At 57.7% G+C, this 26,523-nt stretch overlaps 2 protein-coding genes across 12 annotated transcripts in view; both read left to right on the top strand.

Annotated features, from left to right (window-relative positions):
• The window catches only part of TRAPPC10 (trafficking protein particle complex 10), a 91,035-nt gene extending 82,948 nt beyond the window's left edge, over nucleotides 1–8,087 (top strand). For 6 of the 9 annotated variants that reach the window (XM_029213836.1, XM_029213835.1, XM_029213837.1 and 3 more), the window contains 3 exons: nucleotides 2,358–2,535; nucleotides 5,002–5,196; nucleotides 5,511–5,773. In XM_029213836.1, coding sequence (XP_029069669.1) covers nucleotides 2,358–2,535; nucleotides 5,002–5,196; nucleotides 5,511–5,749 — 612 coding nt within the window. In that variant the 3' untranslated portion in view covers nucleotides 5,750–5,773. Of the gene's footprint in view, nucleotides 1–2,357; nucleotides 2,536–5,001; nucleotides 5,197–5,510 lie in introns of those variants that run through there. The other 3 variants (XM_029213834.1, XR_003792276.1, XR_003792275.1) reach the window with 3 other exon arrangements.
• Nucleotides 8,088–9,481: 1,394 nt separating this feature from the next.
• PWP2 (PWP2 small subunit processome component) lies at nucleotides 9,482–26,421 on the top strand. Of its 3 annotated transcripts, XM_029214963.1 has the most exons (21): nucleotides 9,482–9,530; nucleotides 10,975–11,087; nucleotides 12,185–12,279; nucleotides 12,550–12,649; nucleotides 13,441–13,584; nucleotides 14,467–14,602; nucleotides 14,779–14,984; nucleotides 15,294–15,437; nucleotides 16,075–16,145; nucleotides 16,496–16,632; nucleotides 16,992–17,140; nucleotides 17,300–17,447; nucleotides 17,696–17,846; nucleotides 18,480–18,660; nucleotides 19,685–19,832; nucleotides 20,413–20,521; nucleotides 21,062–21,127; nucleotides 21,622–21,840; nucleotides 21,993–22,143; nucleotides 22,293–22,367; nucleotides 22,529–26,421. In XM_029214963.1, exons 1-21 carry the CDS (start codon nucleotides 9,513–9,515, stop codon nucleotides 22,704–22,706), a joined length of 2,739 nt encoding a protein of 912 aa, XP_029070796.1. In that variant the 5' UTR covers nucleotides 9,482–9,512; the 3' UTR covers nucleotides 22,707–26,421. The 3 variants fall into 3 exon arrangements, with proteins under 3 accessions (XP_029070796.1, XP_029070794.1, XP_029070795.1); XM_029214961.1 differs by having other exon boundaries at nucleotides 12,185–12,649; XM_029214962.1 differs by lacking the exon at nucleotides 9,482–9,530 and having other exon boundaries at nucleotides 11,055–11,087; nucleotides 11,176–12,649.
• Nucleotides 26,422–26,523: the final 102 nt, after the last annotated feature.

Genomic DNA, 26,523 nt, shown 5'->3' with positions numbered 1-26,523 from the left:
GGGCTCTAGAGCACAGGCTCAGTAGTTGGGGCGCATGAGCTTAGTTGCTCCACGGCATGTGGGATCTTCCCAGACCAGGGCTCGAACCCGTGTCCCTTGTTTTGGCAGGCAGATTCTGAACCACTGCGCCACCAGGCAAGTCCCCAGATACCACGTTTTTTAAAAAGCTTCATTGAGATTTGATTTCTCTACCATGAAGTTCACCCATTTGGAGTGTGCACGTCAGTGAAGTTAGCGTGTTGACAGAGCTGTGCTACCGGCACCATGATCGTGTTTAGCACACTTTTCATCCTCCCAAGAAGAAGCCTGTGCCCCGTTCACACTCACCCCCTCTCCTTCCTCTTCTCACCCTGGGCCACCCCAATCCAGAGGCAAGTGTGCCTGGGCTTTGCCTGTTCAGGTGCAGTCGTGTTATGTGCGATCCTCTCAAGACTGGCTGCTTTCACGTGACAGGATGTTTCCAGAGCTCATTCATTTTGCAGCATGTTCAGGACTCCATTCTTTGTTGTGGGTGAATAATATTCCATTGTGTGGATAGGCCACATTTTGTTTTCCATTTACCTGTGGCTGGACATCTGGGTTGTTTCCACCTTGGGACTGTTATGAATAATAATGCTGTGAAAATCCTTGTGGAAGCTTTTATGTGTATGTATGTGTTCCATCCTCTTAGGTAAATTCCTCGGTGGAGTTGCTGGGTCATATGGTAGCTCTGTGTTTAACTTTTTGAGAAGCTGTTAAACTGTTTTTTAAAGAAACATCACTTTATATTCTCTCGGGCAACCTGTGAGGGTTCCAGTTTCCACACTCACACCAACACTTGTTCTTGCTGCCCCTTGATCACAGGCATCCCAGTGGGCGTGAGCTGGTCTCTCATGATGTCCCATGGTGTTCAGTATCTTTCCTGTGCTTTTTGGCCATTTGTGTGTCTTCTTGGAGAGATGTCTATTCATATCCTTTTCCCATTTTTTAGTAGGCTTGTCTTTTTATTGAGTTGTGTGTGTTTCTCTGTATGTTCAGTCCCTTATCATACATGTGACCTGCTGATATTTTCTCCCATTCTGTGGTTGTATTTTCACTTTCTTGATGGTTTCCTCTGAAGCACAAAAGTTTTTAATTTTGGTGAAGTCCAACCTTAGTCTCTTATTTCTTGTACTTTTGGTGTAGGATCTAAGAAATCATTGTTTATCCCAAGTTCAAAAAGATTTCCTCCCATGTTTTCTTCTAAGAGTTTTATAGTTTTAGCTTTTACATTTCAGTCTACGATCTACTTTGAGGTAACTTTATGTATGGTGACAGGTGGCGGTCCAGATTCATTCTTTCCATGTGGTGCCCCTATGCCGTTCGTTGAAAAGACCCTTCTTTCCCTGTTGGATGGTCCTGGCACCCTTGTTGAAAATCTGCCGAGTTGATTTCTGGGGAGCTTACTTCTAAGCACTGTACCCGCAGCCTCCGTGGCTGCTGTCAGCAGGCCCCTTGCTGCTGACTTAGGCTCAGCCGCCCCTCCTTCCCGAGAGCAGCCCGGAAGCCGTGTGCAAGGACACACACTTAGGAGCGCAGCCACCTCGTCACTCTGTCACTTGGAGCTGCCTCTCCAGCTCTCAGCACAGTTGCGCTCGTCTGGCCGCCCTCGCAGCCCTTGCGGACCGTGCGGGCTCTGGCCGTGAGCTTCTCGGGCCAGGGCCTCTTCCATCGGCCCCTTTGGTGTTGCTGTTCTCTCCTTCAGAAGGGGGGCAGCCACGTGTGGGGGGCCCGGGCTGTGATCCCTTGTGCGGGCTTGAGGCCTTTGTCCCGGGTGGTGGGCAAGTGTGAACACGTGCGACTACCAGACAGGTCACGGAGAAAGAAGCATTATGGAGAAGGCTCATTATGGACCTTTCCAAGGAACTCCTGTTAATTTTGCTAGTTGTGATAATGGCATTGTGTTTTGTTAAGAAAACGTCCGCACTGTTTAGTAACACATCCTGAAGTATATATGGGTGAAGTGCCAGGTCTGGAATCTGCTTTAAAGTAGCCTGGGCAGATAAATCAATGTGGATCGATGGATGGCGGAGGCTCCTGAAGCAGAATCTGACCCTGACTGTGGGTGACAGGCCCATGCAGGGTCACGGGCCGTCCTACCTTTCTTCTCCTGAGATGCTTGCACGCGTTCTCGTTAGGAAGAGAGCTTAAGGCTCTTGAGGTGGCACTTCCCGAGGGCATCATCTCTACAGGGAGTCAGCGGTCAGGGGCAGCGAACGCACAGCTCCTCCTCTGGTCCGTTCTCTCTCGAGTCTGCGGGCGGCACCGTGGTGGCCCCAAACAACATTTCTTCAGATGGCTTATGTCTCCTGTGCCCTTCTCTCTCCTTTCTCGCCCAGACCTTATACAGTGTGAGAGCGGAGATATCGCCCCCTCCAGGGACAGAGCTCTGTAAGACAGGCTCGCTCTGCTCCTTGGAGGTGTCCATCACGCGGCTCTCGGACCTCTCGGACGCGGACAAGGATGAGGCGCTGATGGAACGTGAGGACTATTTTTCAACGAAGCTTATGTACGAAGGTGGGTCTAGAGGCTGCTTTCCACTGGCTGTTGTGCTCATCCCTGCCATCCACAAAGTGTAGTGTTCCTCGTCTGAAGAGAGAACGTTCTAGTATTGGAAAGAGCACGTTTGAATGTTCCAGTGTATGATATGGTCCTGGGCCCACGGGATGTTGAGCCTGGTTACTGTGGAGTCGTTCTCCTAACAGCCATTCGAACAGCCTTGGGGCTCAGGGCTGAGCACACAGTGGTGCCTAGAGCTGCCCTGTCCTGTCTACCCGTGAGTCAGGCCCATCCCCCTGGAGCAGAGCCCAGACCCCATCGCTGAGCAGGCCAGGCGTCCTGTAGTCATGCTCCTGCCCTTTCCCTCCAGCCTCCTTTCACTCCCTTTCCCCTCACCCGCCACCTGCACCCCGACCCTGACATGCCCGGGCCCTCCACCCTCCCCAGTCTCTGCCAGACACCCCTTTGCAGCCCCCCTCCTCCTGGGCCTGGGCTTCTTCAGTAGTGGTTCTCAGGTTTTGGCGTCAGGACATTAATGCTCTAAAAGTAATTAAGGAGGCAAATATTTATTTACTTATTTTAAAATAATAGGGAAGCCATTACCTGATAATACTCTTGAAAAAGAACTATTTTCCAGAACAGTAAATAGAGCGAGAAGAATGGCGTTTTGCAGCCTTTCAAATCTCTTTAACGTCTGGCTCATGGCAGGTACTGAATTTTCCTGTCTGCTGCATTCAATCTGGTGATGTCCCGTACTGGTTAAGGTAGATGAAGAAACTCTAGTCTCGCACAGATTTGTAATTGGTAAAGGCAGCACTCTCTGAACAGCCTTCAGATAGCTGTGGATGTTCTCTGATACTCCACCAAAACTCAACAAGCGGTAGTTTTTGACAGCCTGGTTACAACGTGGAATCTGAAATCACATGAGTGAGCGTTTCGTGCTGTCTCATTCAGTCCTTTCATCTGCCTTGCATCTTGGAAGGATCTTTTACCCGGGCACATTTTGTAGCCCCGCGCCTCCGTCATTTGCGAAACACGGTTCCTGAATTGTGCGGCCCCTTTCGTTGTTCAGGGCACAAACTTGTGCTGGCCTCAGGCTCACGCTGGGCCCATCACGAGAGTCTTGGAGTGCCAGGACCCTGCCAAGCTCACAGTGGCAAAGGCAGGTTTTCCAAAATGCTAACTTTTGATCAGAGTTTTGAACTGTATCATGGGCAACTTCTTTGAAGTGCCAGGCTCATGCCATTCATTTATAAGCAGGCGTCTGCGCCTGCCGGATGCCTGAGGCTGACGAGCTCGCTGGTGAGGCCCCAGCGAGCTCAGTGGCCTGGCGGCCTGTGCTGTGTCCAGGCCCACTTCCCATGTTACAGGAAGCAGGGTGACGGGTGCACGGACCTCTCTCTACTATTCTGCAAGTTCTTGTGAGTCTCTAATCATCTCAAAATTAAAGTTAGAAAAAGAGATGTGTACGAAAGGGTTGAATTAATAAAATTAAATTGATTTTGACTGCTTCATGAGGGCATCCTTAACTAAAACTGGCGGTCTTTTCCTGCAAGTCTGTGGTGGTGAAGAACACAATGCCTGGACTCTGAGTGCACGTGGGGCCCCAGCTCACACTCAGGCCCTCGCGTTTCCCACCAGAGGGCGTGTCAACACTGAGGAAGGCAGGAACGTGCCCTCACGGGTGCCCTGAGGACCAGCTCAGAGAACCACTGCTCCGGTGTGCCCCTCCGCGATGCTGCTTTGCCTTCTGCCCATCCTCCAAGGCCCCCCGGCCCCACCTGTGGGAAGTTCGCCCTCTGCCACCCCTTCTTTGCTCGTGGAGCGTCTAGTCATGGGCTCCTGGGCTCTTGCTTTGTGTCCCATGGCAGGGATGCTCTGACCTCTGTGCAAGGTCACCTGCTGCTCGAGGACAAGCAACACCTGTCCTCCTTAACTTCTGAATGACTGCTCAGTTAGGTGTTCGAATCGCACTGAATTACATCCCAGTTGTGGTTTAAGTTAGTGTTCGTAATAGCACCTGCCATATAGGAAGCCTCTCCGAGGTACGCGTAGAGGAACTAAGTGCTTTACCTGCATCTTTTCTTCCCGTCCCATCAGAGGCTTCTTTGGCAGAGTTGGGGTCAGACCCACCCCCAGAGGAGCCAGCTTCCCTGCCCTGCCCCCATTCTGCAGCCGGAGCGACCGTGCTCTTGAAGCACCACACGGCGCTTTCAAGGGGATTTGAATGCAGAATTGAATCACTGCTCATTTATTAACTTGAGGAAAAAGTGATTTTTCCCTGTGCACCCAACCTGTATCTTCCTTATTAAATCAGATGTGTTTTACTTTGAGGTGCAGTTACAAGGCATCGAGATACAGAGTATACGCTCCGGTTCTGGACTTCTCATTGTGGAGTGTGAGACTGTTGATGTTTCTTATTTTGGTGTGAACACTGAAGGTCCTTTTTTGGGGTGAAAACGGTGCTTTCCCTCTTTGTTTCAGTTGTCGACAACAGCAGCAATTGGGCAGTGTGCGGGAAGAGTTCCGGGGTCATCTCCATGCCTGTGGCTGCTCGGGCCACTCACAGAGTCCACATGGAGGTGATGCCCCTCTTTGCGGGTTACCTGCCCCTCCCCGACGTCAGGCTGTTTAAATACCTGCCCCATCACTCTGCGCACTCGTCACAACTGGATGCTGGTAAGGACTGTGCGGTGAAGGCACCGCCCGTGTGGGCGGGGCAGCTCCGTGCGGAGCGGCCGCAGACCAGCATGGGGACAGGCTTGCTGCTTGACAGCCCGTGTCCAGGGCCAGACGCTACTCAGGGCTACACGTCCTGAGCCCTGGTCTGGAGAGCAGTCCGCCCAGGACCCAGGCGCTACGTTCTCTTCAAAGGCGAGGCCGCCTTTGACATCCTTGTGCCCTGAAGGGTGACTCGGGAGGCTGGCGGCTCCCCGGGGTGGGGAGAGGGCGGCGCTGGGCGGCCTCCATCTCACTTCCTGTGCGCTTTCCAGATAGCTGGATAGAAAACGACAGCCTCTCGGTGGACAAGCACGTGGACGACCAGCTGGACAGCGGCAGCGTCCAGAGCAGGGGCAGCACGCGCTCGGTGGCCAGCAGCGAGCACAAGGGCTTGCCCATGCCCCGGCTCCGGGCGCTGCCCCCCGGCCAGGCCTTCAACGCCAGCGCGGGCACGCAGGTCCTGGTCATCCCCAGCCAAGACGACCATGTTCTCGAAGTCAGTGTCACGTGACCACGCCCAGGGCTCACAGTCCCCAGACCGGCCGTGCGCGCGTGCGCATGTGCGCACGCTTGAAGGGATCCTGACTCGATTGTAACTGTCTCGCTCTAACCAGACTTTTGGTGATTCTGCCTGGCCGTGGACGCATCAGAGAATTTCAGTGTACAGCAGCTGGTCAGCTGAGTTGCATCGTTACTTGTGTGCTGTCTGGGGTGTAAGATGCCTTGTTATTTTCTCATCGCCCCGTGCCTGTGCTGCTGTCCTCCCGTGTTTGCCCAGAGCCCCGCCTTTTCCCTCACCCTCTGCTCAGGAAAGAGCTTCTAGTGCTCTCACCTGAGCAGCCTGTCATCTGCTGGTTCTCTGTGGAAGCCCAAGGCTCTTTCAGGTAGACGCGCAGCAGGCCTTGCAGGCTTGTTAGTGACACGTGTGTGCCTTTCTGGTCACACGGCTGCCCGATTTCTGGACCAGGTGGATTTGTATGTCTCCTAAGGGGTAAAACACAGTCCTTTACCTCAGATCCTCTAGTTGTGCTTTTCTAGAATAACACCCTTTCTGGGCAGGGGGATGGCGCTGGGGGGGGCGGTGGGGAAAGAACAAAACCCCTTCTGTGCCTTGGGATGTCAAACTGGGCGGACCTGGAGCATTCATCAGCTGGAGCCATTTTAAAGGTACTTTAAGACTAGACCAGGGCATGAGAAAGAACTCGGTGTTGAAATAATTTGGAAGTAAATGTTTCTGGAACCCTTTCTCCCTTCTCCCCCGATGTGGATTAGGTATTATATGCACATGGAATTAAGTATGTATTTATTTTCATTGTCATAGTGTCTGTGGGGGTTAGTACGTTGTTTTTCTCTCACCTTTAAACTTAGTCTTTACATGTAACTGTATGATGAATATTTTTCTTTTGCACCTTAAGTCTCAGAAATTAAGAGGTTCCATTTAAATGACGATTAGAGGGGTCTTCTCAGTGTATTTCTAGTCTGGTTGTAGGAAGGATGAAAGTCTTGGACTGTTATTCTCTGCTGTCCACTACATTGCAGTCATACCATGCAAAAGGATTACTCTGCTCTAGGTTGTACATTTAATTGTACATATGGTCGATTTATTATTTTTAAAAGTACAAACTAACTGATGTAATGTTTAAGTTGCACCAAAAATCAAGGACAAAATAAACATGTGTTTGTTTTTATTGGTGTGAAAGTCACAGCTTGTAAATAAGTGTTGTATGTATTAAACCTTTTCCAGCTCTCCAAAGTGATGTATTTTTGTACATAAGAAATAGAGAACTCTTAATTCACTGGGAAAGTGTGGTTGGAATTGAACTTGACCAGATTAATGCGAATGTAGCCGGTCCAGCAGAGGGTGGGGCCTCATGAGTAACCTAAGACGTGTGAGCGGTAGGGAAGAAGGAGCCTTCTGCAGCAGCTGCCACTGTCCTGGCATATATGCCACTTGCTGGAGGCGTGGGGCAGGAAGGCGCAGGGCAAAGTGAACATAGAGCAGAGCAGCGGCTTTCTGTGCGCGGTCTCAGCTCGCTTAACAGATGAAGGTGGTGATCCCCGCCCCCCCCCATGGTTTTCATTTGTAGAAATTGGAGAAGTGTACAAAGAAGATAAATGCTTGTATGTTTAATTAAACTTTTCAGAAATTTGCCTTCCTTATGTACAGTTTAAAACTAATAAACAGGCAAATTAGAAGTTCAGAATCTAATGATAGTTTAGGGTTTCTTACGTAAGTTTGTTTTATTGTAAAAATTGATGATTGCCCTACAGATCCACCAAGCCCTGTGAACGAAGAGATCTTTGATATTTGATTCTGTCAGAAAAGCCTCTCATCCACGTGGTGAGCCTCGGAGCCCAGGGAAGGCGCCCTTGCTTCGTGTGTAATGTAGCGTTCCCTCTCACCTTCTGGAGGGGGAATGTGAGTCAGCGCTTCCCTGATTTTTGGTTGACTTTTGTGCTGGGGTCTGATCCCAGGATGAAATTCTCTAACTACTTACATATTTAGAGGAGAAAAAAATGGAGGGGAAATCCAAAATGTTTATGGTAGTTTCTTATGTCTGGAAATTGAATGAAGTCAAATTTATCGCAGGTTTGTTTTTTACCCCCTAATTACCCAAAAGATCTTTTGCAATCTAAGTTACGTGGGTGCCTCTGTTGTTGTTTTTAACAGAAATGAGGAATGTCACCTAAAACTTCGTCTTTTTTTTTTTTTTTTAACTAAAAGGCGGTAATTGGATTTTTGTTTTGCTTAAAATAAGGCTTATGTGTTTGAGACAAGCTAAGCTGGTTTCGTTGGTAAAGGTGTAGCAGCTGTTAAACAATTGTGAAGCCAGGTACTGAATGTGCATCTAAGAAGCAGAATATGCAGCCATTTTACAAATATCTGTGGAAGATGTAAATAGTAGCAAATGAAAAAGAAAATAAGTTATGATTTTGGTGAATTTCATAGGGTCTCCTATGATTGGAAAAATTATAACTCTTCTGATTGTAATGTGGAAATTGTATTTAATCTGAAAATGACTTCTACCTACAGTCCCATTGTCAGCCCAGCCTGTAGTGGGTCGGGTTCCCATATTCGTCTTAGCTGATGGGGCTGGGTATCCCATAAAGGGTTAGTGGAGAAAAGACACACAGGCTTCTAGTCAATTTCTCTTTAGTGTTTAAAATAAAGTTGAGTTATAAAATGAAATGAAACACTCCAGGTGTGTACATAAAATGAAAACTTATACAACTTTTTATAAAAGAACAAACTAGGCTGATCAAAGTGTTTTATTGTCAACTGTGATCTTTAAAAGAAATCTCCTATGTGATTTTAAAATTTGATTTTTCACGAAAATGCCCCTTTCTCTAAATGCATTCATCCTGTACGTCAGGCTGTAAGACCCAAAAGCATTGTTGATGGTTTGCTGGGATTCTGTGGCTGGAAAAGGTGACAAGTTGGTGACTTTGATACTGCAGGTATTAACTCCATTTTCATGGTTTACTATGAAAGTCATTTTTCACATTATTCTGTAATATATTGTTAGACTAAAGCCACTGTATTAAGACTGTTTAAAATGTAAGCATTATGATTCTGAAAATACACATTTTAAGAAGAAACTTGCTGCTGTGAACTTGATTCTTTTGCTGTGGAGTGTGAAAATTGAGGGTCTAAAGTTAAAGAACTTTCTTGTTTTCTTTCCATAATCCTTGTTCTTGACTCTTAAGCATAGATTATTTACTTTTGGGGGAGCATTAGGGATTTTTTCACAACTTATTGCCCAATAGCTCACTAGAAGTAAGACATTTCAGTGTTCAGAGTTCTCGAGCTTTTTGTAGACCTATTTGCCAGCCTGAAGCTTGACAAGGTAGAACTGCCTCTGTCATGTTTGGTAGCATCGCTAATACAATTTCTTTTCTTCGGAAAAGGTTTTCAGTTTATTCAGTCTCGTTGTTTTGGTCCCCACTTCATAATCGAGAGCTTTCAAACGGATAAGCGTGGGGTTGGACCTTCTCAGAACCCTCCTTGGTGCCTGAATGGCTCGTCAAGGCCCGGCCCAAGCCCGTGAAGATCCAAGCCTGGACTGCGGTGGGCGGTGCGGGTGGGCAGGAACCCACGCCTCCGGGGCGGGGCCGGCGGGCTGGGGCCCAGCCTCCGGCGGCGCAGCTCTTCCGGGCCCCGTGGGGGCGCTGTGGTGCGTTGGTGCGGGACCGCTCTCCTGCCCCGGAAGTGCTTACTGCGGGCCGGGAGGCGGGGCGCAGAGGCTGCAAGCAACACACGTGTGGCGGTCGCAATGAAGTTCGCGTACCGGGTGAGTGCGGGCCGGGGGTGGCGCGGGGTCCTTAGCCCGGGGTCCCGGTGGGGTCGCTGCTCGAGACTGCTCTTTCGGGGCCAGGGAGCCGGGCCTGGGCGGGCTGGGTCCGGCAGCACCGGTTGGTCCCTCACCGTGCAGCCTGAGACAGGCCGAGCGAGGGACCGCAGCGCCCTGGACTGGGACCGAGCGGCGGGCGTGGGCGGGAGGAGCAGGAACGCTGCGGGAGGGTCCGGCTGAGCTCTGCGAGGGCAGCGGAAACTAGCCCGGACGGAAGTGCTGGTTCCCGGAGCCCGCAGCGCGCGACGTGGGGGCCACCCGCGGGTTTGGAGCTCTGGGCGTTTGCGCGGCCCCGCCCGCTGCTGCCACTCCCCTGAAGGCTGTTCCTCCGCAGGGCCGCCGCCTCCGGCCTTTCCCCCTCCGTCGGGTCCCAGCTCCTTACAGGCTTGGTCTGGCCCTGGCCACAGCGCGGGCCTCCAGCAGCTCCACTCCACACCCACGCTGCCCCCACTCAACCTGGTCTTCCCGCTCGGACTGCTTCCCCACTGTGACCCAAACCTCCTGCTGACCGGCTCCTCTCGGGCCCGATTTCATCCATGCTCTCCATTCCTTGGGTCATCTCCCCAGTTCCGACACCATTGCCTTCTGTGTGGAATGGCACCAAAGGCTCACCGACTCCCTGCATCTCCTGTGGCTCCCAGGGTCGCGTGACCTTCGAAAAAGGGGATCGATCATGGTTCACCTCTGCTTAAAACATTGGCTGACCGGGCTCTCCTTGTGGCCTCCTTGGGGTTCCCAGGGCCCTGCCCGCCTGCAGCTGCAGGTGCTCCTTGTCATCTGGGTTCCAGCTCAGATGGCCCCTCTGAGGGTCCTTCCCTGACCACCCTCTGAAGTTCCTCTCCCTCTCCTGCCTGGACTGCGGGGTTGGCTGTCTGGGCAGCACGGCACCCTTGCAATCACAGCTCTGTCTCCATCGCCCGCCTGCCCGACGTGGAACCTGAGGGCGGCTGATGGTTGAATGAATGATTGAATGGATGGGCTGCAGCAGGTTACCCTGTTCAGGAAGCCTTGAACCCAGGATGCACTTGGGACGCTGTTCCGTTGTCACAGCTGTTCTCTTCCTGCAACGTGGGTCCTGTCCTGTCCTCCACCCGGCAGACACTCTGTCTGGACGCTTCCCCGCGCTCACCATGCCCCTTACCCACCCCAGCGAGAACTCAGGGCCCCTGGGGACTGGGCTCACTTCCTCCTCTCTCTTGCTCAGGGCCTGGCCTTGCAGGTGCCCAGGAAGTGTCCCAGGGGGTGGGAGGTGGCTAGCGGGACCCCAGGAATGATCAGGGAGCCTGCGGGGGTCTCTGCGCCATCTCTTTGGCCGGAGGCCTCACTTAGCCCTTTCCCGGAGTTGTGTTTCCTTTGTGTTAAGACAGCTTTGTTTTCTTTTCAGTTTTCAAATTTGCTGGGGACAGTCTATCGGTGTGGAAACTTAAATTTTACATGTGATGGAAATTCAGTTATCAGTCCCGTGGGAAACAGAGTCACTGTGTTTGACCTAAAACAGTAAGTTCACTAAAATGACATTAACAGCTGTGATCATTGTAGTTGGCAGGTAAAAACACAGTGTTTTCCTCATCTCTCTTTTTAATAGCACACCTGTTGCTATTAAGCAGACGATGGAGACAGAGCCCCCTGATAGGGGGCTACGGGATTTACCTAGTGCCGACGGGTCAGCAGTGGGACTGGCAGTAGGGATCCTGGTTTCTTCCTTCTCGTCCGTCAGCTGAACCCCATGTAATGAGGTTGTTGCTGTTCCCTTCAGGGTAGTAGCTGCCTGTCGCTTGGCTGAAACGTTTGGGAGGGGGTGCCTGGGGCGTGGGAGCCGCCCTGGACTACCGGCCGGCCGGCCAGCGTGCTTGCCGGGACCGGCTCTGTGTGCTCAGGTTCACTCTGTCTCCTGCTGAGCAAGTATGTGGCTCCATTTCTGTCTTCTTGGGGGGAGGCTGTCACCCCTTTGCAGACATGTGTGGCCTGGGGGAGACCCTCCTCTTGCAGAGGCTGCCTGGGTCTCTGCAGGCCTCCGTTTCCGAGTCTGTAAGATGGGGCCGTAGTACTTGCTTGCGAGTTGTTTCCTGAAGTGCAGGGCCAGCTGTTGGCGGGGTCATCACTGGTGTGGGTAGTGACGGTGCTACCTAGAGGAATGACCACGTGGCACTATATAATAAAGAACAAAATTAGAATGTAATCCAGTGGTTGTTTACTTTTACTTAGCTCTCCCATTTTTCTGTGTTTTTGCAAAAAGCTTTATCGGGCAGGGCATGCTGTCCCTGAGCTCACCCTCCCATTGGACAGCTGGCTTGTTTCTGGTTTCCTGACTCTATGTTCCCAGGGTCCTCTCAGGATGAGGTCCTGGAAGCAAAATTGACACGTCCGAAACCCACTTTTAAGGTTTTTACATGCTTAGCGAAATTTTCTCCAGGACGTTGTCTTACTTTTCCTCCCTCTCGAGGGAGGGGCGGTTGAGGAGTCCGGGGCTCTGGCAGGCCTGGAGGGGCGGGGGGACGGGTGCAGGGGGGCGCTGCTGGTCCGGGCTGGCCCGGCCCCCCACCCCCGCCTGACGGCACAAGAGCAGCAGCTCAGCTCTGTTTCTTGTTTCCCAGCAACAAGTCCGACACTCTGCCCCTGGCCACTCGGTACAACATCAAGTGTGTGGGGCTGTCCCCGGACGGCCGCCTTGCCATCATTGTCGATGAAGGTAACCGCCCTCGGCCGACAGGCGGCGACGGCATGGGGTGGTGGCTGCGGGCCGGGTGTCCAGCTGACCCGAGGCCGACACTAAGACCCCTGGGGGTCCAGGCCCGCATGGTCCCCTCGGCTGCTTCCGTGTCTGGGGCCCCGGTGGGCCTCGGGTGGGCATGCGGCGTGTCCTCCTTGGCCGTGTGCCGCCGGCACCGCGGGACTGGGCCTCAAGACCTGATGCCTGCATGCGACGTGCGGGGCCTCCCTCTGCTCTCCCTTCCCACAGGGGGCGACGCGCTGCTCACCAGCCTGGTCTGCAGGGCCGTGCTGCACCACTTCCACTTCAAGGGCGCTGTGCACAGCGTCTCCTTCTCCCCTGATGGCAGGTACACACCTGCGGGCGGGGCGGGAGCTGTCGAGCTGCAGGCTGCCTCGCGCCTGGTGGGCTCGGACATCACTGCAGCGGCCACAGACAGTCCCCGAGCCCGTGCCCCTCTGGGTCCCCCTCTGGATCCGGGCTGCACAGGCCCCTCCTCTCCTCCCCCGGGGCTGGTGCTCACACCTCGAGTGGCAGGTTCTGTAGGTTCTCGTCCAGAACCGTCTCCAGGGAAGCTGTGCCCCCAGACACCGGGTCATGGAGGAGCCCTGGTGCTGAGTGGCACTGACCCGCGGCCTTGACCCCGCTGGGAGGAGCACATGGCGAGTCCCGGGCCTGCCCTGGACTCCAGGGCTGTGGGGAGGGGGACTGTTCCCGGCTGCTGAGGCCCAGGCTGGCCGGCTGTGCCGTGGAAGGGGCGGCTACCCCATGTACACCCTCAGCGACCCCGGAGAAGGCGTCCTGGGCAGGGGCCGCGCCCGGGTCCTGTCACAGGGCCTGTCTGTGTCTTGCGTTTGGTTCTACTCGGGGCTGTCTGAGCTTGGTCTGGCCTTGGTGACCACCCCCTGGGCCGGCGGGAGAACCTGAGGGGCCTCCGCTCCGGGGCAGAGGTGTGGCAGGGCCCGGGGCCTGTCCACTGCTTCCTTGACTCTGTCCGCCCGGAGAAGGGGGGACTCGGGGCCTGTGAGAGGCAGGGTTAGGGCTGGCCTCGGAGCAGGAGAGCGGCCCTGTCCGGAGCTCTGAGCTGGGCTCGGGGCCCTCACCGGCGTTGGATGTCGATGGCGCCCATTTCTGCGGCAGGAAATTTGTTGTCACCAAAGGCAACCTTGCTCAGATGTACCACGCCCCTGGGAGGAAGCGGGAATTCAACGCGTTTGTTCTGGACAAAACCTACTTCGGGCCGTACGACGAGACCACGTGCATTGACTGGACAGACGACTCCCGGTGAGGCCTGGTCGGGGTGGGGCTGGGCATAGGAGGGGCCCGAGGGGAACATGTAAACAGCACCTTGTTGGGGAACTCGGGGTGACTTGTCGCATCCCCGTCTTGTTTTCACATGGTCTCTCATGAGCCTCGTGTGGCACGGGGCACAGGCCTGGCTCCTGGGTCTGAGTCAGGTCTGTCTGGCCCTTGTCGCCGGAAACCAGAGCAGAGCGCGGCCCTGGATGAGGACCGCGATAAGCCAGCATGCGGTGGCCCAGCTTTCGGGGCAGCTGTGGGCAGGAGGAGAGCTGGCGGGCATCGCCCAGCCTGGCTGCCGGGCCAGACTGGCCCCACCGTCCCTGAGAGGGGCTGGCTGTGTCTCCGCTGCCCTGGGTTCTGGGCGCCGGGAGTGGGAGGGGAGGCTGGTGGCGGCTGCCACTTCATACACCAGGCGGGCTGTTCTCACGTGGTTGGCCATGGTGCGGGGCACGCAGCCCCCAGGCGCGCAGGGCTTCCGCAGGAGACGTGGGTGGGCTCCTCGGGGGTGGGTCTGCGGGGAGGACTGGGCGCCCCATAGCCAAGCCTTCCTGCCCTTCCGCGGGTCCTGGGATCGAGGGCCGGTCAGGGAGGCATGAAGAACAGGGTCCCCAGGCAGCCCCCCACGGGCTCAGTGGTCGGTTCTCAGGCTCCCCTGGGCTGCCCCCCGCCGGGAGACCGCTTTGTTCGGAGGGACAGTGACACACGTGCAGTGAGGCTCCTGGTCCCGGGAGAAGCACAGGTGGATGCAGCAGACCAGAGCTGTCCCCGCCTGGAGCCTTGGGCGTCTCCCCTGTGCCCGGGGACCCCACGGGGAGGCTGACACCTGCAAGCCCGAGGCTGAGCTGCGACTCCCCTGTCCCCCAGGTGCTTTGCGGTCGGGAGCAAAGACATGTCCACGTGGGTGTTTGGGGCCGAGCGGTGGGACAACCTCATCTACTACGCGCTGGGGGGACACAAGGACGCCATCGTGGGCTGCTTCTTCGAGTCCAGCAGCTTGGACGTACGTCCCCGGTCACAGCCTCGAGTGGGCGCTGGGCCCTCCCCTGAGGCTGCTCCCGGTTCCCTGGGGAGGCTGGGGCCACGGTAGCCAGGGCAGGCTTGGGAGGTGTCTGTGCGGCCTGGGCCGCCGTGGGCTGGGGGTCAGGGTGACCCAGGTTCTCGCGTCTCCCTCCGCAGCTGTACACACTCAGCCAGGACGGCGCCCTGTGCGTGTGGCAGTGTGACACCCCCCCTGAGGGCCTGAGGCTGAAAGCCCCCACGGGCTGGAAGGCGGACCTGCTGCAGAGGGAGGACGGGGCGGAGAGGGAGACCACCGTCCACGGGAAGGCCACGCCGGCTGCCGAGGAGCAGCAGGGGAAAGTGAAGTACTCGCGGGCGGCCAAGTAGGTCTCCCGCCTGCACGGGGTGGGCCTTGCGCCCTCTGGGGCCGCCTTGTGATTCCTGCCCCGGGGTCCCAGGCGGGGGTGGGCGGGTGAGGAGTCGGCGGTACCTGGGGAAGTGCGGTCCCAGGCAGAGCAAGGGTCAGGAGCTGGGAGCGCAGAGCTGCGAGTGTGAGGACGTAGTAGGTCATTCTCAGGATGAGGGCATTGCCGTCAGGCTGCCCTCTGCACGCCCTGAGGGTCGGGTGGGGCTGTGAGACCAGCCGGGCTCTCTGGTCCTCTTCCCACAGTTCTCGTGTCCCTGCCTGCTAGGTACTTCTTCAATAAAGAAGGAGATTTCAACCATCTGACAGCTGCAGCATATCACAAGAAGGTCCACCTCTTGGTCACTGGTTTTGCTTCTGGAATCTTCCACCTTCACGAGCTCCCCGAGTTCAACCTCATCCACTCCCTGAGGTCTGCGATTCTGCTCTGTGTGGTCACGTGTGTGCATGCGTGTGTGCATGCGTGCGTGTGCATGCGTGCGTGTGTGTGTGTGTGTGTGTCTGTGTGTGCGCGCGCGCTCTCAGTCCACCAGCGGGCAGTGGGGGAAGGTGGAAGCCGTGCTGTGCCCGTCTGGACCGAGGGCCGTGGAGTGGCTGCCAGCCGCACGGATGGCTTCCCAGGACACTTGTGCCTTCCTCTCTCCTGGATTAGAGAGATTGGGGGCGCTGCTGCCCTGCCCCCATCTCAGATGTGCAGTCCCCTCGGCCCCATCCACCCCCCAGTCAGAGGGAGCTTTGGTTCCACGTGTAGATCCCATTGTTTTTATTTCCTGTTCTCATTTTTCTTCTCCTGCACCTCTGGAACGTTGAGAAAACTAAAAGCACTGGTTTCCCAAAGTCACACAGCTTCGAGCTTTTGAACGTGGGGCGAGAAAACTCTGGGTTTTCTGATGCGCTCAGTGAAGTGAATCGTCTGTGTCTAGTAAATGGGTGGGGAGGAAGTGGGTGCTGCTAGCGGGGAGACCTGGCCCTGTCCTCACTCGCACGGCCACCCTGGGGAAGGGATGGGGGCCCTTGCTGTGCTGACCGAGCCCCGCGTTTCTCCGCAGTGTCTCGGATCAGAGGGTCTCGTCCATCGCCATCAATGGCTCTGGGGACTGGATCGCCTTCGGGTGCTCAGGTTGGTACCAGGGTTTGTGAGGACAGGAGCGGGACTCTTCCTCCGGGAAGACTGCCGGCCATCCCACCTCCCCCCAAGGCGCCGCGCCAGGCCAGCAGCCAGGTGGCTCCCTACGAAGGAGCAGCCACTGAAGCTTCCTGCACAAAGGCTCCTCTGAGCCCTGAGTCCCGTTGCCGCCTGGATTCTGGCCTCCCTCGACAGCACCTGGCCTGTCGCCTTGGCCTCTGGCGGGTGACGCGGGAGGTTGGCGTCTCCGTGCTGGGGCCCCTCGTTCACGCGGAGGCTGACGGCACCTGCCTCAGGCCGAGACGGGCGAGCAGTGTCACGAGCAGTCCCCGTGTGCCCCGCAGGCCTGGGCCAGCTGCTGGTGTGGGAGTGGCAGAGCGAGTCCTACGTGCTCAAGCAGCAGGGCCACTTCAATAGCATGGTGTCCCTGGCCTACTCCCCCGACGGGCAGTACATTGTGACCGGCGGGGACGACAGCAAGGTGGGCCGCGGGGGTGGCGAGAGTGAGCCCGAGGGGTCCTGTCCCCATTCTGCTGGCCTGGCTGAGGTGGGGTGCAGCAACGTGGCCAGGCCCTGACGTGGGGTTCAGCCTGGAGCTCCAGAGCCCACCCCGCCTCATCTGGCTTCCTGAGAAGCCGTTTGCAGACTTGCCCGGTCTGAGTGGAGAGGCTTTGGGTGTGTGTTTCCCCCTTTTTGGCTCTGTTTTCTGGGCACGTCTAAGGGGTCCGTGGTGCCAGCAGCCGCTCTCAGATGTGGGAGGATGCCCCCCGCAGCGCCCCAGTCCTCGCTCGCAGGGGCACCCCCGTGGGGTGTCCTGAGCCATGGTGCTACCTGCCACAGGTCAAGGTGTGGAACACCCTCAGCGGCTTCTGCTTCATCACTTTCACGGAGCACTCGAGTGGGGTCACCGGCGTGACCTTCACCACCACTGGCTACGTCATTGTGACCTCTTCCATGGACGGGACCGTGCGCGCCTTTGACCTTCACAGGTGACCTTCCTACGGGGACGCCTGCCCCGCAGCCTCTCCCCATGTGCTGGGCTGTGAGAGCGAGGCTGAGGGTTCTGGGCTCGTCGGTCAGACACAGGGTGAGGCCCACGAGAGCTCGTGGTTCCCCGGGACCGTCCCGACCGGGCTCTCCTCCCGCAGGTACCGCAACTTCCGCACCTTCACGTCCCCGCGCCCCACCCAGTTCTCCTGTGTGGCCGTGAACTCGAGCGGGGACATCGTCTCTGCTGGGGCTCAGGACTCTTTTGAGATCCTCATCTGGTCCATGCAGACGGGCAGGCTCCTCGACGTAAGGGCCGCGAGTCCAGGAGCTGTGCTCTTGGCCAGGGGCTGGGGTGTGGGGAGGGGGCCTGACTGACCTGAGAGGAGTGGGGGACAGAGTCACATCCCGGACACGGGCAGCACCGTTTACACGCGTTTTCCTGGGCGGGCTCCCCTTCCTGGCCCACACCGCAGCCCAGCGGCCATGGCCTCTGCACCCCGGGTCGGCCCGCTGGGCGTCTCTCGTCCTCAGAGCTCTTTTCTGAACGGCCGTAGGTTTTGTCTGGCCATGAGGGGCCCATCAGTGGTCTGTGTTTTAACCCAACGAAGTCGGTCTTGGCCAGCGCCTCCTGGGACAGGACGGTGCGTCTGTGGGACATGGCGGACAGCTGGAGGACCACAGAGACGCTGGCCCTCACGTCCGACGGTAAGCGGCTGCCGGGCACCGGGGGGGAAGGCCCAGTCTCGGGCGCGTGATTGGATAAACTCAGGGCTCCGAGCGCCGTGGGCTGTTAGGGTTGGCGGCCTGGTTTTGTCACTTCGCGTCGGGCTCCCCCAGGGGAGCAAGCCGGGAGCCCTGCTGTAGCAGCTTCCTGGGCCTGAGGCCCTGTCCTGGAGCCCCACCGCCTGCGCTCGGGGGCAAAGCGTCCTGGTGCGCAGCCAGCCGGGCTGCAGAGCTGATGGGTCACAGCGAGGCTGCGCAGCCTGTGTCTGGCCCTCACGGAACCCGGTCGTTGGCCCCGCGGCTCGTGGTCTCTGTGATGGTCTCTGCTTCCTGCCACCCGACCCGGCTCTGATTCAGGCTTTTAGCCACTGGCTCCCTGCGTCTTCCGGGGGCCTCTGTACCACCCCCGCCTCCAGCTAGTCCGTCTCCGGCCCGCCCATGACCTCCACGTGACGCCTCCCGCCCAGAGCCCTCCACTGGGCCGCCCCTGCTCGGTTATGCCTTGTGCGCGTCCTGCGGCCGGGCCCTCAGGGTGCCGGGACGAGGGCAGCTCAGTGTGGCCCATCGGCCGGAGCCCAGGGTCTTCCTCGGCCCTGATTCCGCGCCTCTTCTCAGCTCTGGCCGTGACCTTTCGCCCTGACGGTGCCGAGCTGGCTGTGGCCACGCTGAACTCGCAGATCACCTTTTGGGATCCCGAAAACGCGGTGCAGACGGGCTCCATCGAGGGCAGGCACGACCTCAAGACGGGCAGGAAGGAGCTGGACAAAATCACTGCCAAGCACTCAGCCAAGGGGAAGTGAGTGCTCGGTGGGGCTGTCCCGGAGCCCAGGAGCTCCTCAGCGGAGGCCCCCCAGAGGGAGCAGGGTGTTGACGGGGTCCGTGTGGATGAACAGGCTCCACATCCTCCCACCCCGAGGACCAGAACCTGTGGCCTGTTTTCAGTTGTCTCAGGTGCATCCCTGCCAGTGTCATTGCCAGGCCCCCTAGTGACTCTGTTTCACTTTTTGAGGACGCCCCCACCCCGACTGTTTGCAAGGAGCCTGCACAGTTTACATCCCCCCAGGGCAGGGGCTTCCGCTGTGCCCACATCATTGGCAATGCTCCTTCCTGCCTGTTCTTAAAAATCCCCGCTGTTCTGGTGGGTGTGAGCTGGTGCCTCATAGTTTTGGTTTGCATCTCCCTGAGCAGTGATGTTCTTGGCATCTTTTCACGTGCCGATGGACCATTTGTGTGTGGGCTCTGAGAACTTTTTCTCCAGCGCCTCTGCCTGTTCTAATGGGCCATCTGTGTTGCTGAGTTGTGAGAGCGCTTTGTGTACTTGAGACTCGAGACCCCTATCAGATACACACTTCGCAGTGTCTTCTTCCTCCCGTGGCTCGTCTCCACTTTCTCGAAGGTGTTGTTTGAAGCACGTTTTTAATTGTGACGAAGGCCCACTTATATATTTTTTCCTTTGTCACTTGTGCTCTCGGTGTTGTATCTAAGAATCCTCTGCCCAATCCAAGGTCACCGTCTCGAGTCCTGTGAGCCAGCAGGGCAGTGAGCGCCAGGTTTCTGGTCCTGCGGGCCTGAGTAGACGCCCCTGTGAGCGCCGCCGTGAGCGGGGCAGGCGGGCCCCTCCCCGCGGCCCTTCTGGGAGCCGCCCTGCCTCTCAGGAGCTGCAGCGTTGCCCCTCCTCCAGGGGCCGTGCTGCCCAGAAGGAGCCTGGTGACTGGGTCAAGGTTCTGACCCTGCGGGGTTTAGGCCAGAGCCCTGGAGGATGCTGGGGAGGGTGCTGTTTGGCCTTCCGGGCGGCAACTGAGGCCGCGTCCCCTCTGCAGGGCCTTCACCACTCTGTGCTACTCTGCGGACGGCCAGAGCATCCTGGCGGGAGGGATGTCCAAGTTTGTGTGCATCTATCACGTCAGGGAGCAGATTCTCAGGAAGAAGTTCGAGATCTCCTGCAACCTCTCTCTGGACGCCATGGAGGTGAGCGAGCGCTGCAAGGCCGCAGAGCAGGGCCCAGGGGCTGCACGGGACCCCTGTGTGGTCCCTGCTGCGAACGCCCGGGGCTGCCCGGCCTTGCCCATGGCCCTGCTCACGCCCCGGCTCCACGGGGACCTGGGGGGGGGTGCCTCTGGACAGGTGTGCCTGCCGGGGTTCACCTGCTCTGGCTCCCCTGCCGGGCGAGGGGCTTCTGCGTGCGGCTGTAAGCCCGCCCCCTCCTGGGTGTTCCGGGGTGGGCTGTCCTCGTCATGTCCAAGGGGACGTGCAGCAGGACGGGCTGTTGCAGGTGGCAGCAGACGGCACCCCACGTGCGGATCCCTCACAGGTTCACGCGCGCCCTTCGTTCGGCTGTCGAGTTAGAGAATCCACCCACCATGGGGCTGGCTGCGGGAGCCCAGGGGAGGCGACGCCCTGTCCTGTCTCAGGCTCCGTGTGCCCCGTGGGGTTCCAGGCAGGGCTGGCCGCCCCCCAGCCTGTGTTGGTGGCACAGGAGGGAACTGGGACAGACGAGCGCACCCTCCCTGCACCTCCCGCAGTGAGATGTCCGGGTTTCGCCCTTTAGGAATTTTTGAACCGAAGGAAAATGACAGAGTTTGGCAACCTGGCGCTCATCGACCAAGACGCCATGGAGGAGGGCGGGGTCCCGATACCGTTGCCGGGCGTAAAGAAGGGTGAGCAGAGGGTCCTCTTGTGTCCCCCTGGCCAGGGCACAGCAGGCCGCCCTGCTCACCACTTGCTTTTCCTGGGGGATGGCGGGCGGTGTTGCTCTTGTCGGGGCTGCAGCGATTGACGTCCAGGAACTCTGGCGCTGGTGGCCAGGGCGTGGGGTCCCCCTGCGAGTGGTTGGGCATCTGGCCGGTGCACAGCCCTGTGCCTTGTGCCTGTCCCCATGTGGGCTTCAGGGCAAGCCCAGTGTCGGGCTGGCAGCCTCCCCGGCCTGAGGGCCCTGAGGGGCTGGAACCACCTGCCTCGCAGCCTGGGCTGGGCAGGGCTTTTCTCCGGAACGGACAAGCCGGCTGCTGGCTAGGCCGGAGCCCAGAGAGCGCCGTCTCTGAGGGCTCGTCCGGGGAGGCCCGCAGCGGCCGTGAAGAGGCACCTGAGGCCCCGACACGGGGCTGCTGCCCCTGCTGGCTCTGCAGGGCGGGCCTCCCTTCGTGGGCCGAGGGGTGAGGGATGTGCTGCCCTGTGACAGGTGGTGCCTCTGTTCCCAGGTGACATGAGCTCCCGGCACTTCAAACCTGAGATCAGGGTGACTTCGCTCCGCTTCTCTCCCACCGGTGCGCCCTGGGTGTCAGGTCATTGATGTGGGAGGGGTGGGCTTGGTCCCTTCCGGGCCTGCGGTGTGCGCGGTGGGCCTGGCAGCCCCCTCCCGGGGCGAGGGCAGCACGGAGCCTCTGGCCGGCTCTGGGCACCGCCAACCTCCGGGGGGTAAGACGTGGCCATCTCTGTCCCCGCTGGCGGACGGCCATGGAAGCTGTGGCTTCAGACACGCCCAGCTTCCAAGCGGGGAGGTGGGCACCTGCCCTGAGCGCCTGTCCGTGTGCCTGTCGGGCCGACCCAGGAGTGTCTGGTGGGGGAGGGAGCAGGACGGGGCTGCAGCGGGCTGATCCTCACAGGGTGCTCCTTCCCAAGGGGCCGGCGTCCCCCAGGCTTCCTCTCCCTTGTTGCACTCAGGACCCCAGGGACGTATTCAGTACCTGTTCTTCAAAAAATGGGGGAAAGCGGAAATAAACGTTCAGGAAGCCTCTGTTAAGTCTGCTTGATTTCCCAGGGCGCTGCTGGGCGGCCACCACCACCGAGGGGCTCCTCATCTACTCCCTGGACGCCCGGATGCTCTTCGACCCGTTCGAGCTGGACACCAGCGTCACGCCTGTGCAGATCCGGGCGGCGCTGTGCCAGCGGGACTTCACCAGGGCCATCCTCATGGCCTTCCGGCTCAACGAGAGGAAGCTGCTGCAGGAGGCCCTGGAGTCGGTGCCCTGGGACGAGAGTGAGCCCGGGCCAGGGCTGGGGAGGCCCGCGGGGCCGAGGGGGCCCTGCGGCCACACGCGGCGGCCGGGTCTCTGCACATGCAGAGCTGTGAGCGCGTCTCTCCTGCCAGGTTCTTTGCGGGCTGAGTGGGACTTCCTCCTTCTCTTCCAGTTGAGGTCATCAGCTCCTCCCTGCCTGACTTGTACGTGGAGAAGGCGCTGGAATTTTTAGCTTCATCCTTCGAAGAGTCTCGCCATCTCGAATTCTACCTCATATGGACTCAGAAACTGCTTATGGCCCACGGACAGAAGCTCAAGTGCAGGTACGGCCCGCCGCTCCCTTGGCCACCTGTCGCTGGGTCAGCTGTCTGTGTGGGTGCACAGGCCGGGGAGGCTCTACTAGCGTACAGCGTGGAGCAGGTCCGGGTGGCCTCGTGGTGGCCGCCCATGCTGAGGGACGTGTCCTTTCCAGAGTGGGGACACTGCTGCCGGCAGTTCAGTTCCTTCAGAAGAGCATCCAGCGCCACTGGGACGACGTCTCCAAACTGTACGTGTCTCGGGAGTGGCTGATGGGCAGGGTGGGGCTTCCACTGTCACCAGCAGGTTCCGGTTGGTTCCACGCCAGGGCCGCTCTCTCTGTTGTCTGATCTGGAGACAGAAGGCCCCAGCGTCGGTCTTACTAATGTGAGTCCCGTGTGCCCTCGGCAGCTGTGACTGGAACCGCTACAGTCTGCAGTACGCGTTGGCCGTCTCTAAGCAGCGGGGCCTGAAGCGGCCCTCTGAACCGCCGGGCAGCGAGCAGGAAGCAGATGCACCCGAGGGCGATGACAACAGCCTGCACCTGCTCAGGAGAGGACCCGGGGATGGAGACGGGCCGCTGGCCTAGAGCTGGCCGCCTGCAGCCCTGCGGGCTTCGGCTGGGACGTTGGGCAAGGTGGGACCTCCACCGCGGGGGGCAGCCGGGACGCAAGGGCACTGCCGCCAGGACTCGCTCTTCTGCAGGAACCAAACGCGGCCACGGGGTCAGTGCGTGAGCTGACGGGTCCCTGGCAGGCGCGGGCTTGGCACCCAGGGCCCAGGAGCGTCTGCCGTCGAAAGCACCTTGCGGAGAGGTGAATGGGCTCACGTGTATAGACTCAAACTTTGTATGAGTTTTTATGTTTTTAATATAAAGCTTTGATAACGTGTATCTCTACAACGTAGGTATTGCCTCTGAATTTGAAATGTTTGTAATGTATCCTGGTGTGATTGTCGTGCTGGGGGGTCAGGGCCACCTGCCTGCTGGCACCTCTGCGCCGGGGAACAGGTGAGCAGGGCAGGTGGTTCACCCTCACGGCCCAGCCTAGGCTGCCAGCCCCATCGTCCCTTCACAGGGTCCGGCAGGGAACATCTGCTTGACTCTGACCTTGGAGAGGGGCTGGGGCTGGGGCTGGGCCTGGACAGGCTTTCCAGGGAGACCATCAGACCTGCTGGCCAGCTCTGAGAAGAAGACTCCATCCTGCAATGCCCCTCGGGCAGGGTCACTGTGAGGGCAGCCTAGGCCACAGCCAGGCCCCTGGTTCCTTGGTAGCTACAGCTTCCAGGGTCAGGACACAGAGCCCAGCCTGCAGGTCACCAGAGGCGCGGCCACGAGTCATTGGACCATTATTAGGGTGGATGGCGGGCAGGTTCTTGCTAGTCTGGTGGGGCTGTGTGCTCTTCTATCTGCTTATGAAACTCATGTGCTATCTTGGGATGGAGTCATTTCCTTTGTAAACATAATGACGTCTATCAGAGCCTCTACTCTTCTTGGGTATTAAGGTAGAAAATAAATACATTGATAGTCGTGTATTTTCAGATGCAAATAACTCATCTGTAAACTATCCCCGTGGTCCTGAAAGGAACTGGGATGGACCCTGTTTTTCTCCTCCTCCCATCTTCCTGCCGGGGTTGTCACACACCGAGCTTGGGACCCAAACACTCTGACTCACCTCTCAAAAGCCACTGCAGCAGGGGGTGAAAGGCAGTGTTGGGTCTGTCATCCTAACCCCCAGCTGGGGAAAGATACACTCAGCCCTGCCAGCCCTCTCCCAGGCTCCCCCACTAATGGTTAAAGGAGGACTACATAATATAACCTTGACCTTCCTCTAGAGGCTACCCTAATACCCACTCCTGAAGCAAAGTTCTCGTGTAATTTGACCTCCCCTCGCACCCTCTACAGTTCACTTAACGATGTACTTAAATGCCTCCCTACAGAGCTCGGACCACCGTTCATCCACAAGCCAGGACACCCTAGCAAGTGGGAGCCACTGAAAACTATAACCTTCCAACTTGTAACTATTCTGTGGAGGAGTCCAAAATGAGTCAGCAGAGGAACTGACCCAAACCAAAGATGGTCTAGCCTTCCAAGGATACTCCCAACTTGCCTGGAGGGCCTTAGAACACACTGGCTACCAAGAGCCCATCAAATGGCAAAAATGGGTTCAAGCACACCAAAATAAGAGTTGGTGTAATAGGCCCCCAACAAAGAGGCCTGCAGCCCACCAGACCCTGCGAGCTGGCCCCACTCTCACGTCACTCACGTGCCACTAACGCACCTTCAGCCCCAGCCCGTTGGCCTCTGCAGAAACACGCGTGGATGACGATGTGGACGCCAGGAGGATGTGTTCCTCTGTGGGGCCCAGAGGGCCACAACCTAAAGGAAATGTCCCCAGCAAAGCCCACTGGGGTCCCGGGAAAAATAAGATGGAATCCAGGGGATACGGTCCAACCTCTTCTGTGTTTGTTCTAGTTTTACTTGCCTGTAGGGGGCCGTGTGCAGAGGCTTCCCACCTAACATGTCGGATTAGCGTTCCCAGTGCAAAGCGGCTCTGCGTGACAGCCAGACTGGGTGAGCCGTGTGCAGAAGTGCTGCACCCGCCTGACCCACAATGACTCCACCCCTCCCTCTGCCAGAACCCTATAAAGCAGCACCACCCCTGGGCCTTTCAGGAGAGACCCTGTGCTGTAGAGCAAGCTCCCATCTCTCTATTCTTCAGTCAAAGAATAAAGCTTTCCTTTGCTTTTCAACTGAACTTGGTCTCTGTCTACTGGCGCGAGCGACACTGGGCAGAAGGACACTTACTGGTGCCCGACTCAAGAGGGTCAGTAACGTGTCCACCCCAGGAGAGTAGACAAAAGGAAGGCGGCCTCAGACTTGATAATCACGGGCACAGGCTTAGCACCAGGATGAGCAGCCCCACGGGGAGGGGGGTACCTATCACGAGGCCACCCTCCAAAATCTACCTGCCTCAGTGGAGGAACTGGCCAAAACGCCAGCCTCCAGTTAGACTGACCAAAGATCATGGTGAGTTCCATAGCCACTGCAGCAATGGATAACAGAACAGCCTTCGGTTACCCCCTGGCAGAACAAGGCAGCGCCTGTGTGGCTGCAACAGCTGCTGGTGCATGTGGACAAATACCACATACCACCCAGTGTAAAGGAAATAACAGCAACAGGCCAGCTGGTGACACAGCATTGGTAATGGCGCGCCGGAGGCATGGATTCTATATAGGGCTTTCTCCTCGGTAAGTCGGCCGTTTACTCCATCCACTGACACTTCCTTTAGTCACAGCGCTACTGATTCTTCTGTTGGGCCTATAATTCTTAACTTTCATGTCAAGTTTGTCTCTCAAAGACTGCAGGCCACCAGATTATTCCTCTGTCGTGTCAACCCTGAATTGGGGGCATACCAACACCTCCAACAGTCCAGTCTGAATACCCTAGAATGTGTACAGCTAGACGTCAAGCTGTTTCATTCCTCAAGCCCCTGCTGGGCCTTCGCCCTTAGCAGCAGAAAGCGGCTAGAGCGGTGGTCACCCCTCGTCCCTCAAGATTGAGGAATGATCCAAAGACAGGCATGGACTGAAATCACCACCTGTGAGTTACAAGGCTACAAGTTTCTACAAGGTAGAAACAAAATGACATAGAGAACACCAAGCTCCTTCTGCAGAGGACCAGGGGAACAAACCTGCTGACAGCCCCGCCGACCGAGCGCTGCGCAGGCACACCGAAGGACTAGAACGAGGGACTGCAATAGTGACCTTTAGACGTCGCGGGCCAAAAGCCCACTGCATGTTACACCCCGCACCGCCAATTTGCACCTGCGACCGGTCAGAGGCGTAACTAGCAGCCCCAGCGCCTGCGCAGGAGAGCTCTTGATCCTTACCCTGAAACTTACACTCACTTTCCACCAATCATATCCGAGCCCCCTCCCCTTGTTGCTCCCTACTTCCGGATAAATACCCCCTCAGCAGGCCCCGGGGACACAAATCTGAGCTTCGCACCGCACCTCTACGCCCGTTCTTGCTTGGCCCTCCTGTGATAAACCTCTTTCTCTGCAAAGACCTGGCCTCATACCTGGCCTTCCCTCTGCACAACCAGATGGGTTACAAAAGGACCCACGTCAATAGAAAGGCGAGAGCAGCAGGGGGAGGGGCGCCGGGCTGCTGCAGCGGGAGGGCCTCACTCCGGCCCGGACTCAGCGGCCGGGAAAGCGGGGCGCAGATGAGAACTGGACACTTGGGCACCGGCCACTCGGTGTCGCGGAGTCACGTTGAGGCCTCATGACGACACAAGTTAACTCCAGAGACCGTATCTCAGCACAGCGCTCCTCGGCAACCGCGACCCTGCGCGCCTCCCGGCGACGCCGCCGCGGGGCGGGACGGGGGCGGTGCCCAAAGCC

The sequence above is a fragment of the Monodon monoceros genome, unplaced genomic scaffold (genome assembly GCF_005190385.1).
Source record: "Monodon monoceros isolate NGI ecotype Baffin Bay Population unplaced genomic scaffold, NGI_Narwhal_1 Super_Scaffold_11, whole genome shotgun sequence".
NCBI lineage: Eukaryota > Metazoa > Chordata > Mammalia > Artiodactyla > Monodontidae > Monodon > Monodon monoceros.
This window is presented reverse-complemented; position numbering and strand designations above follow the sequence as displayed.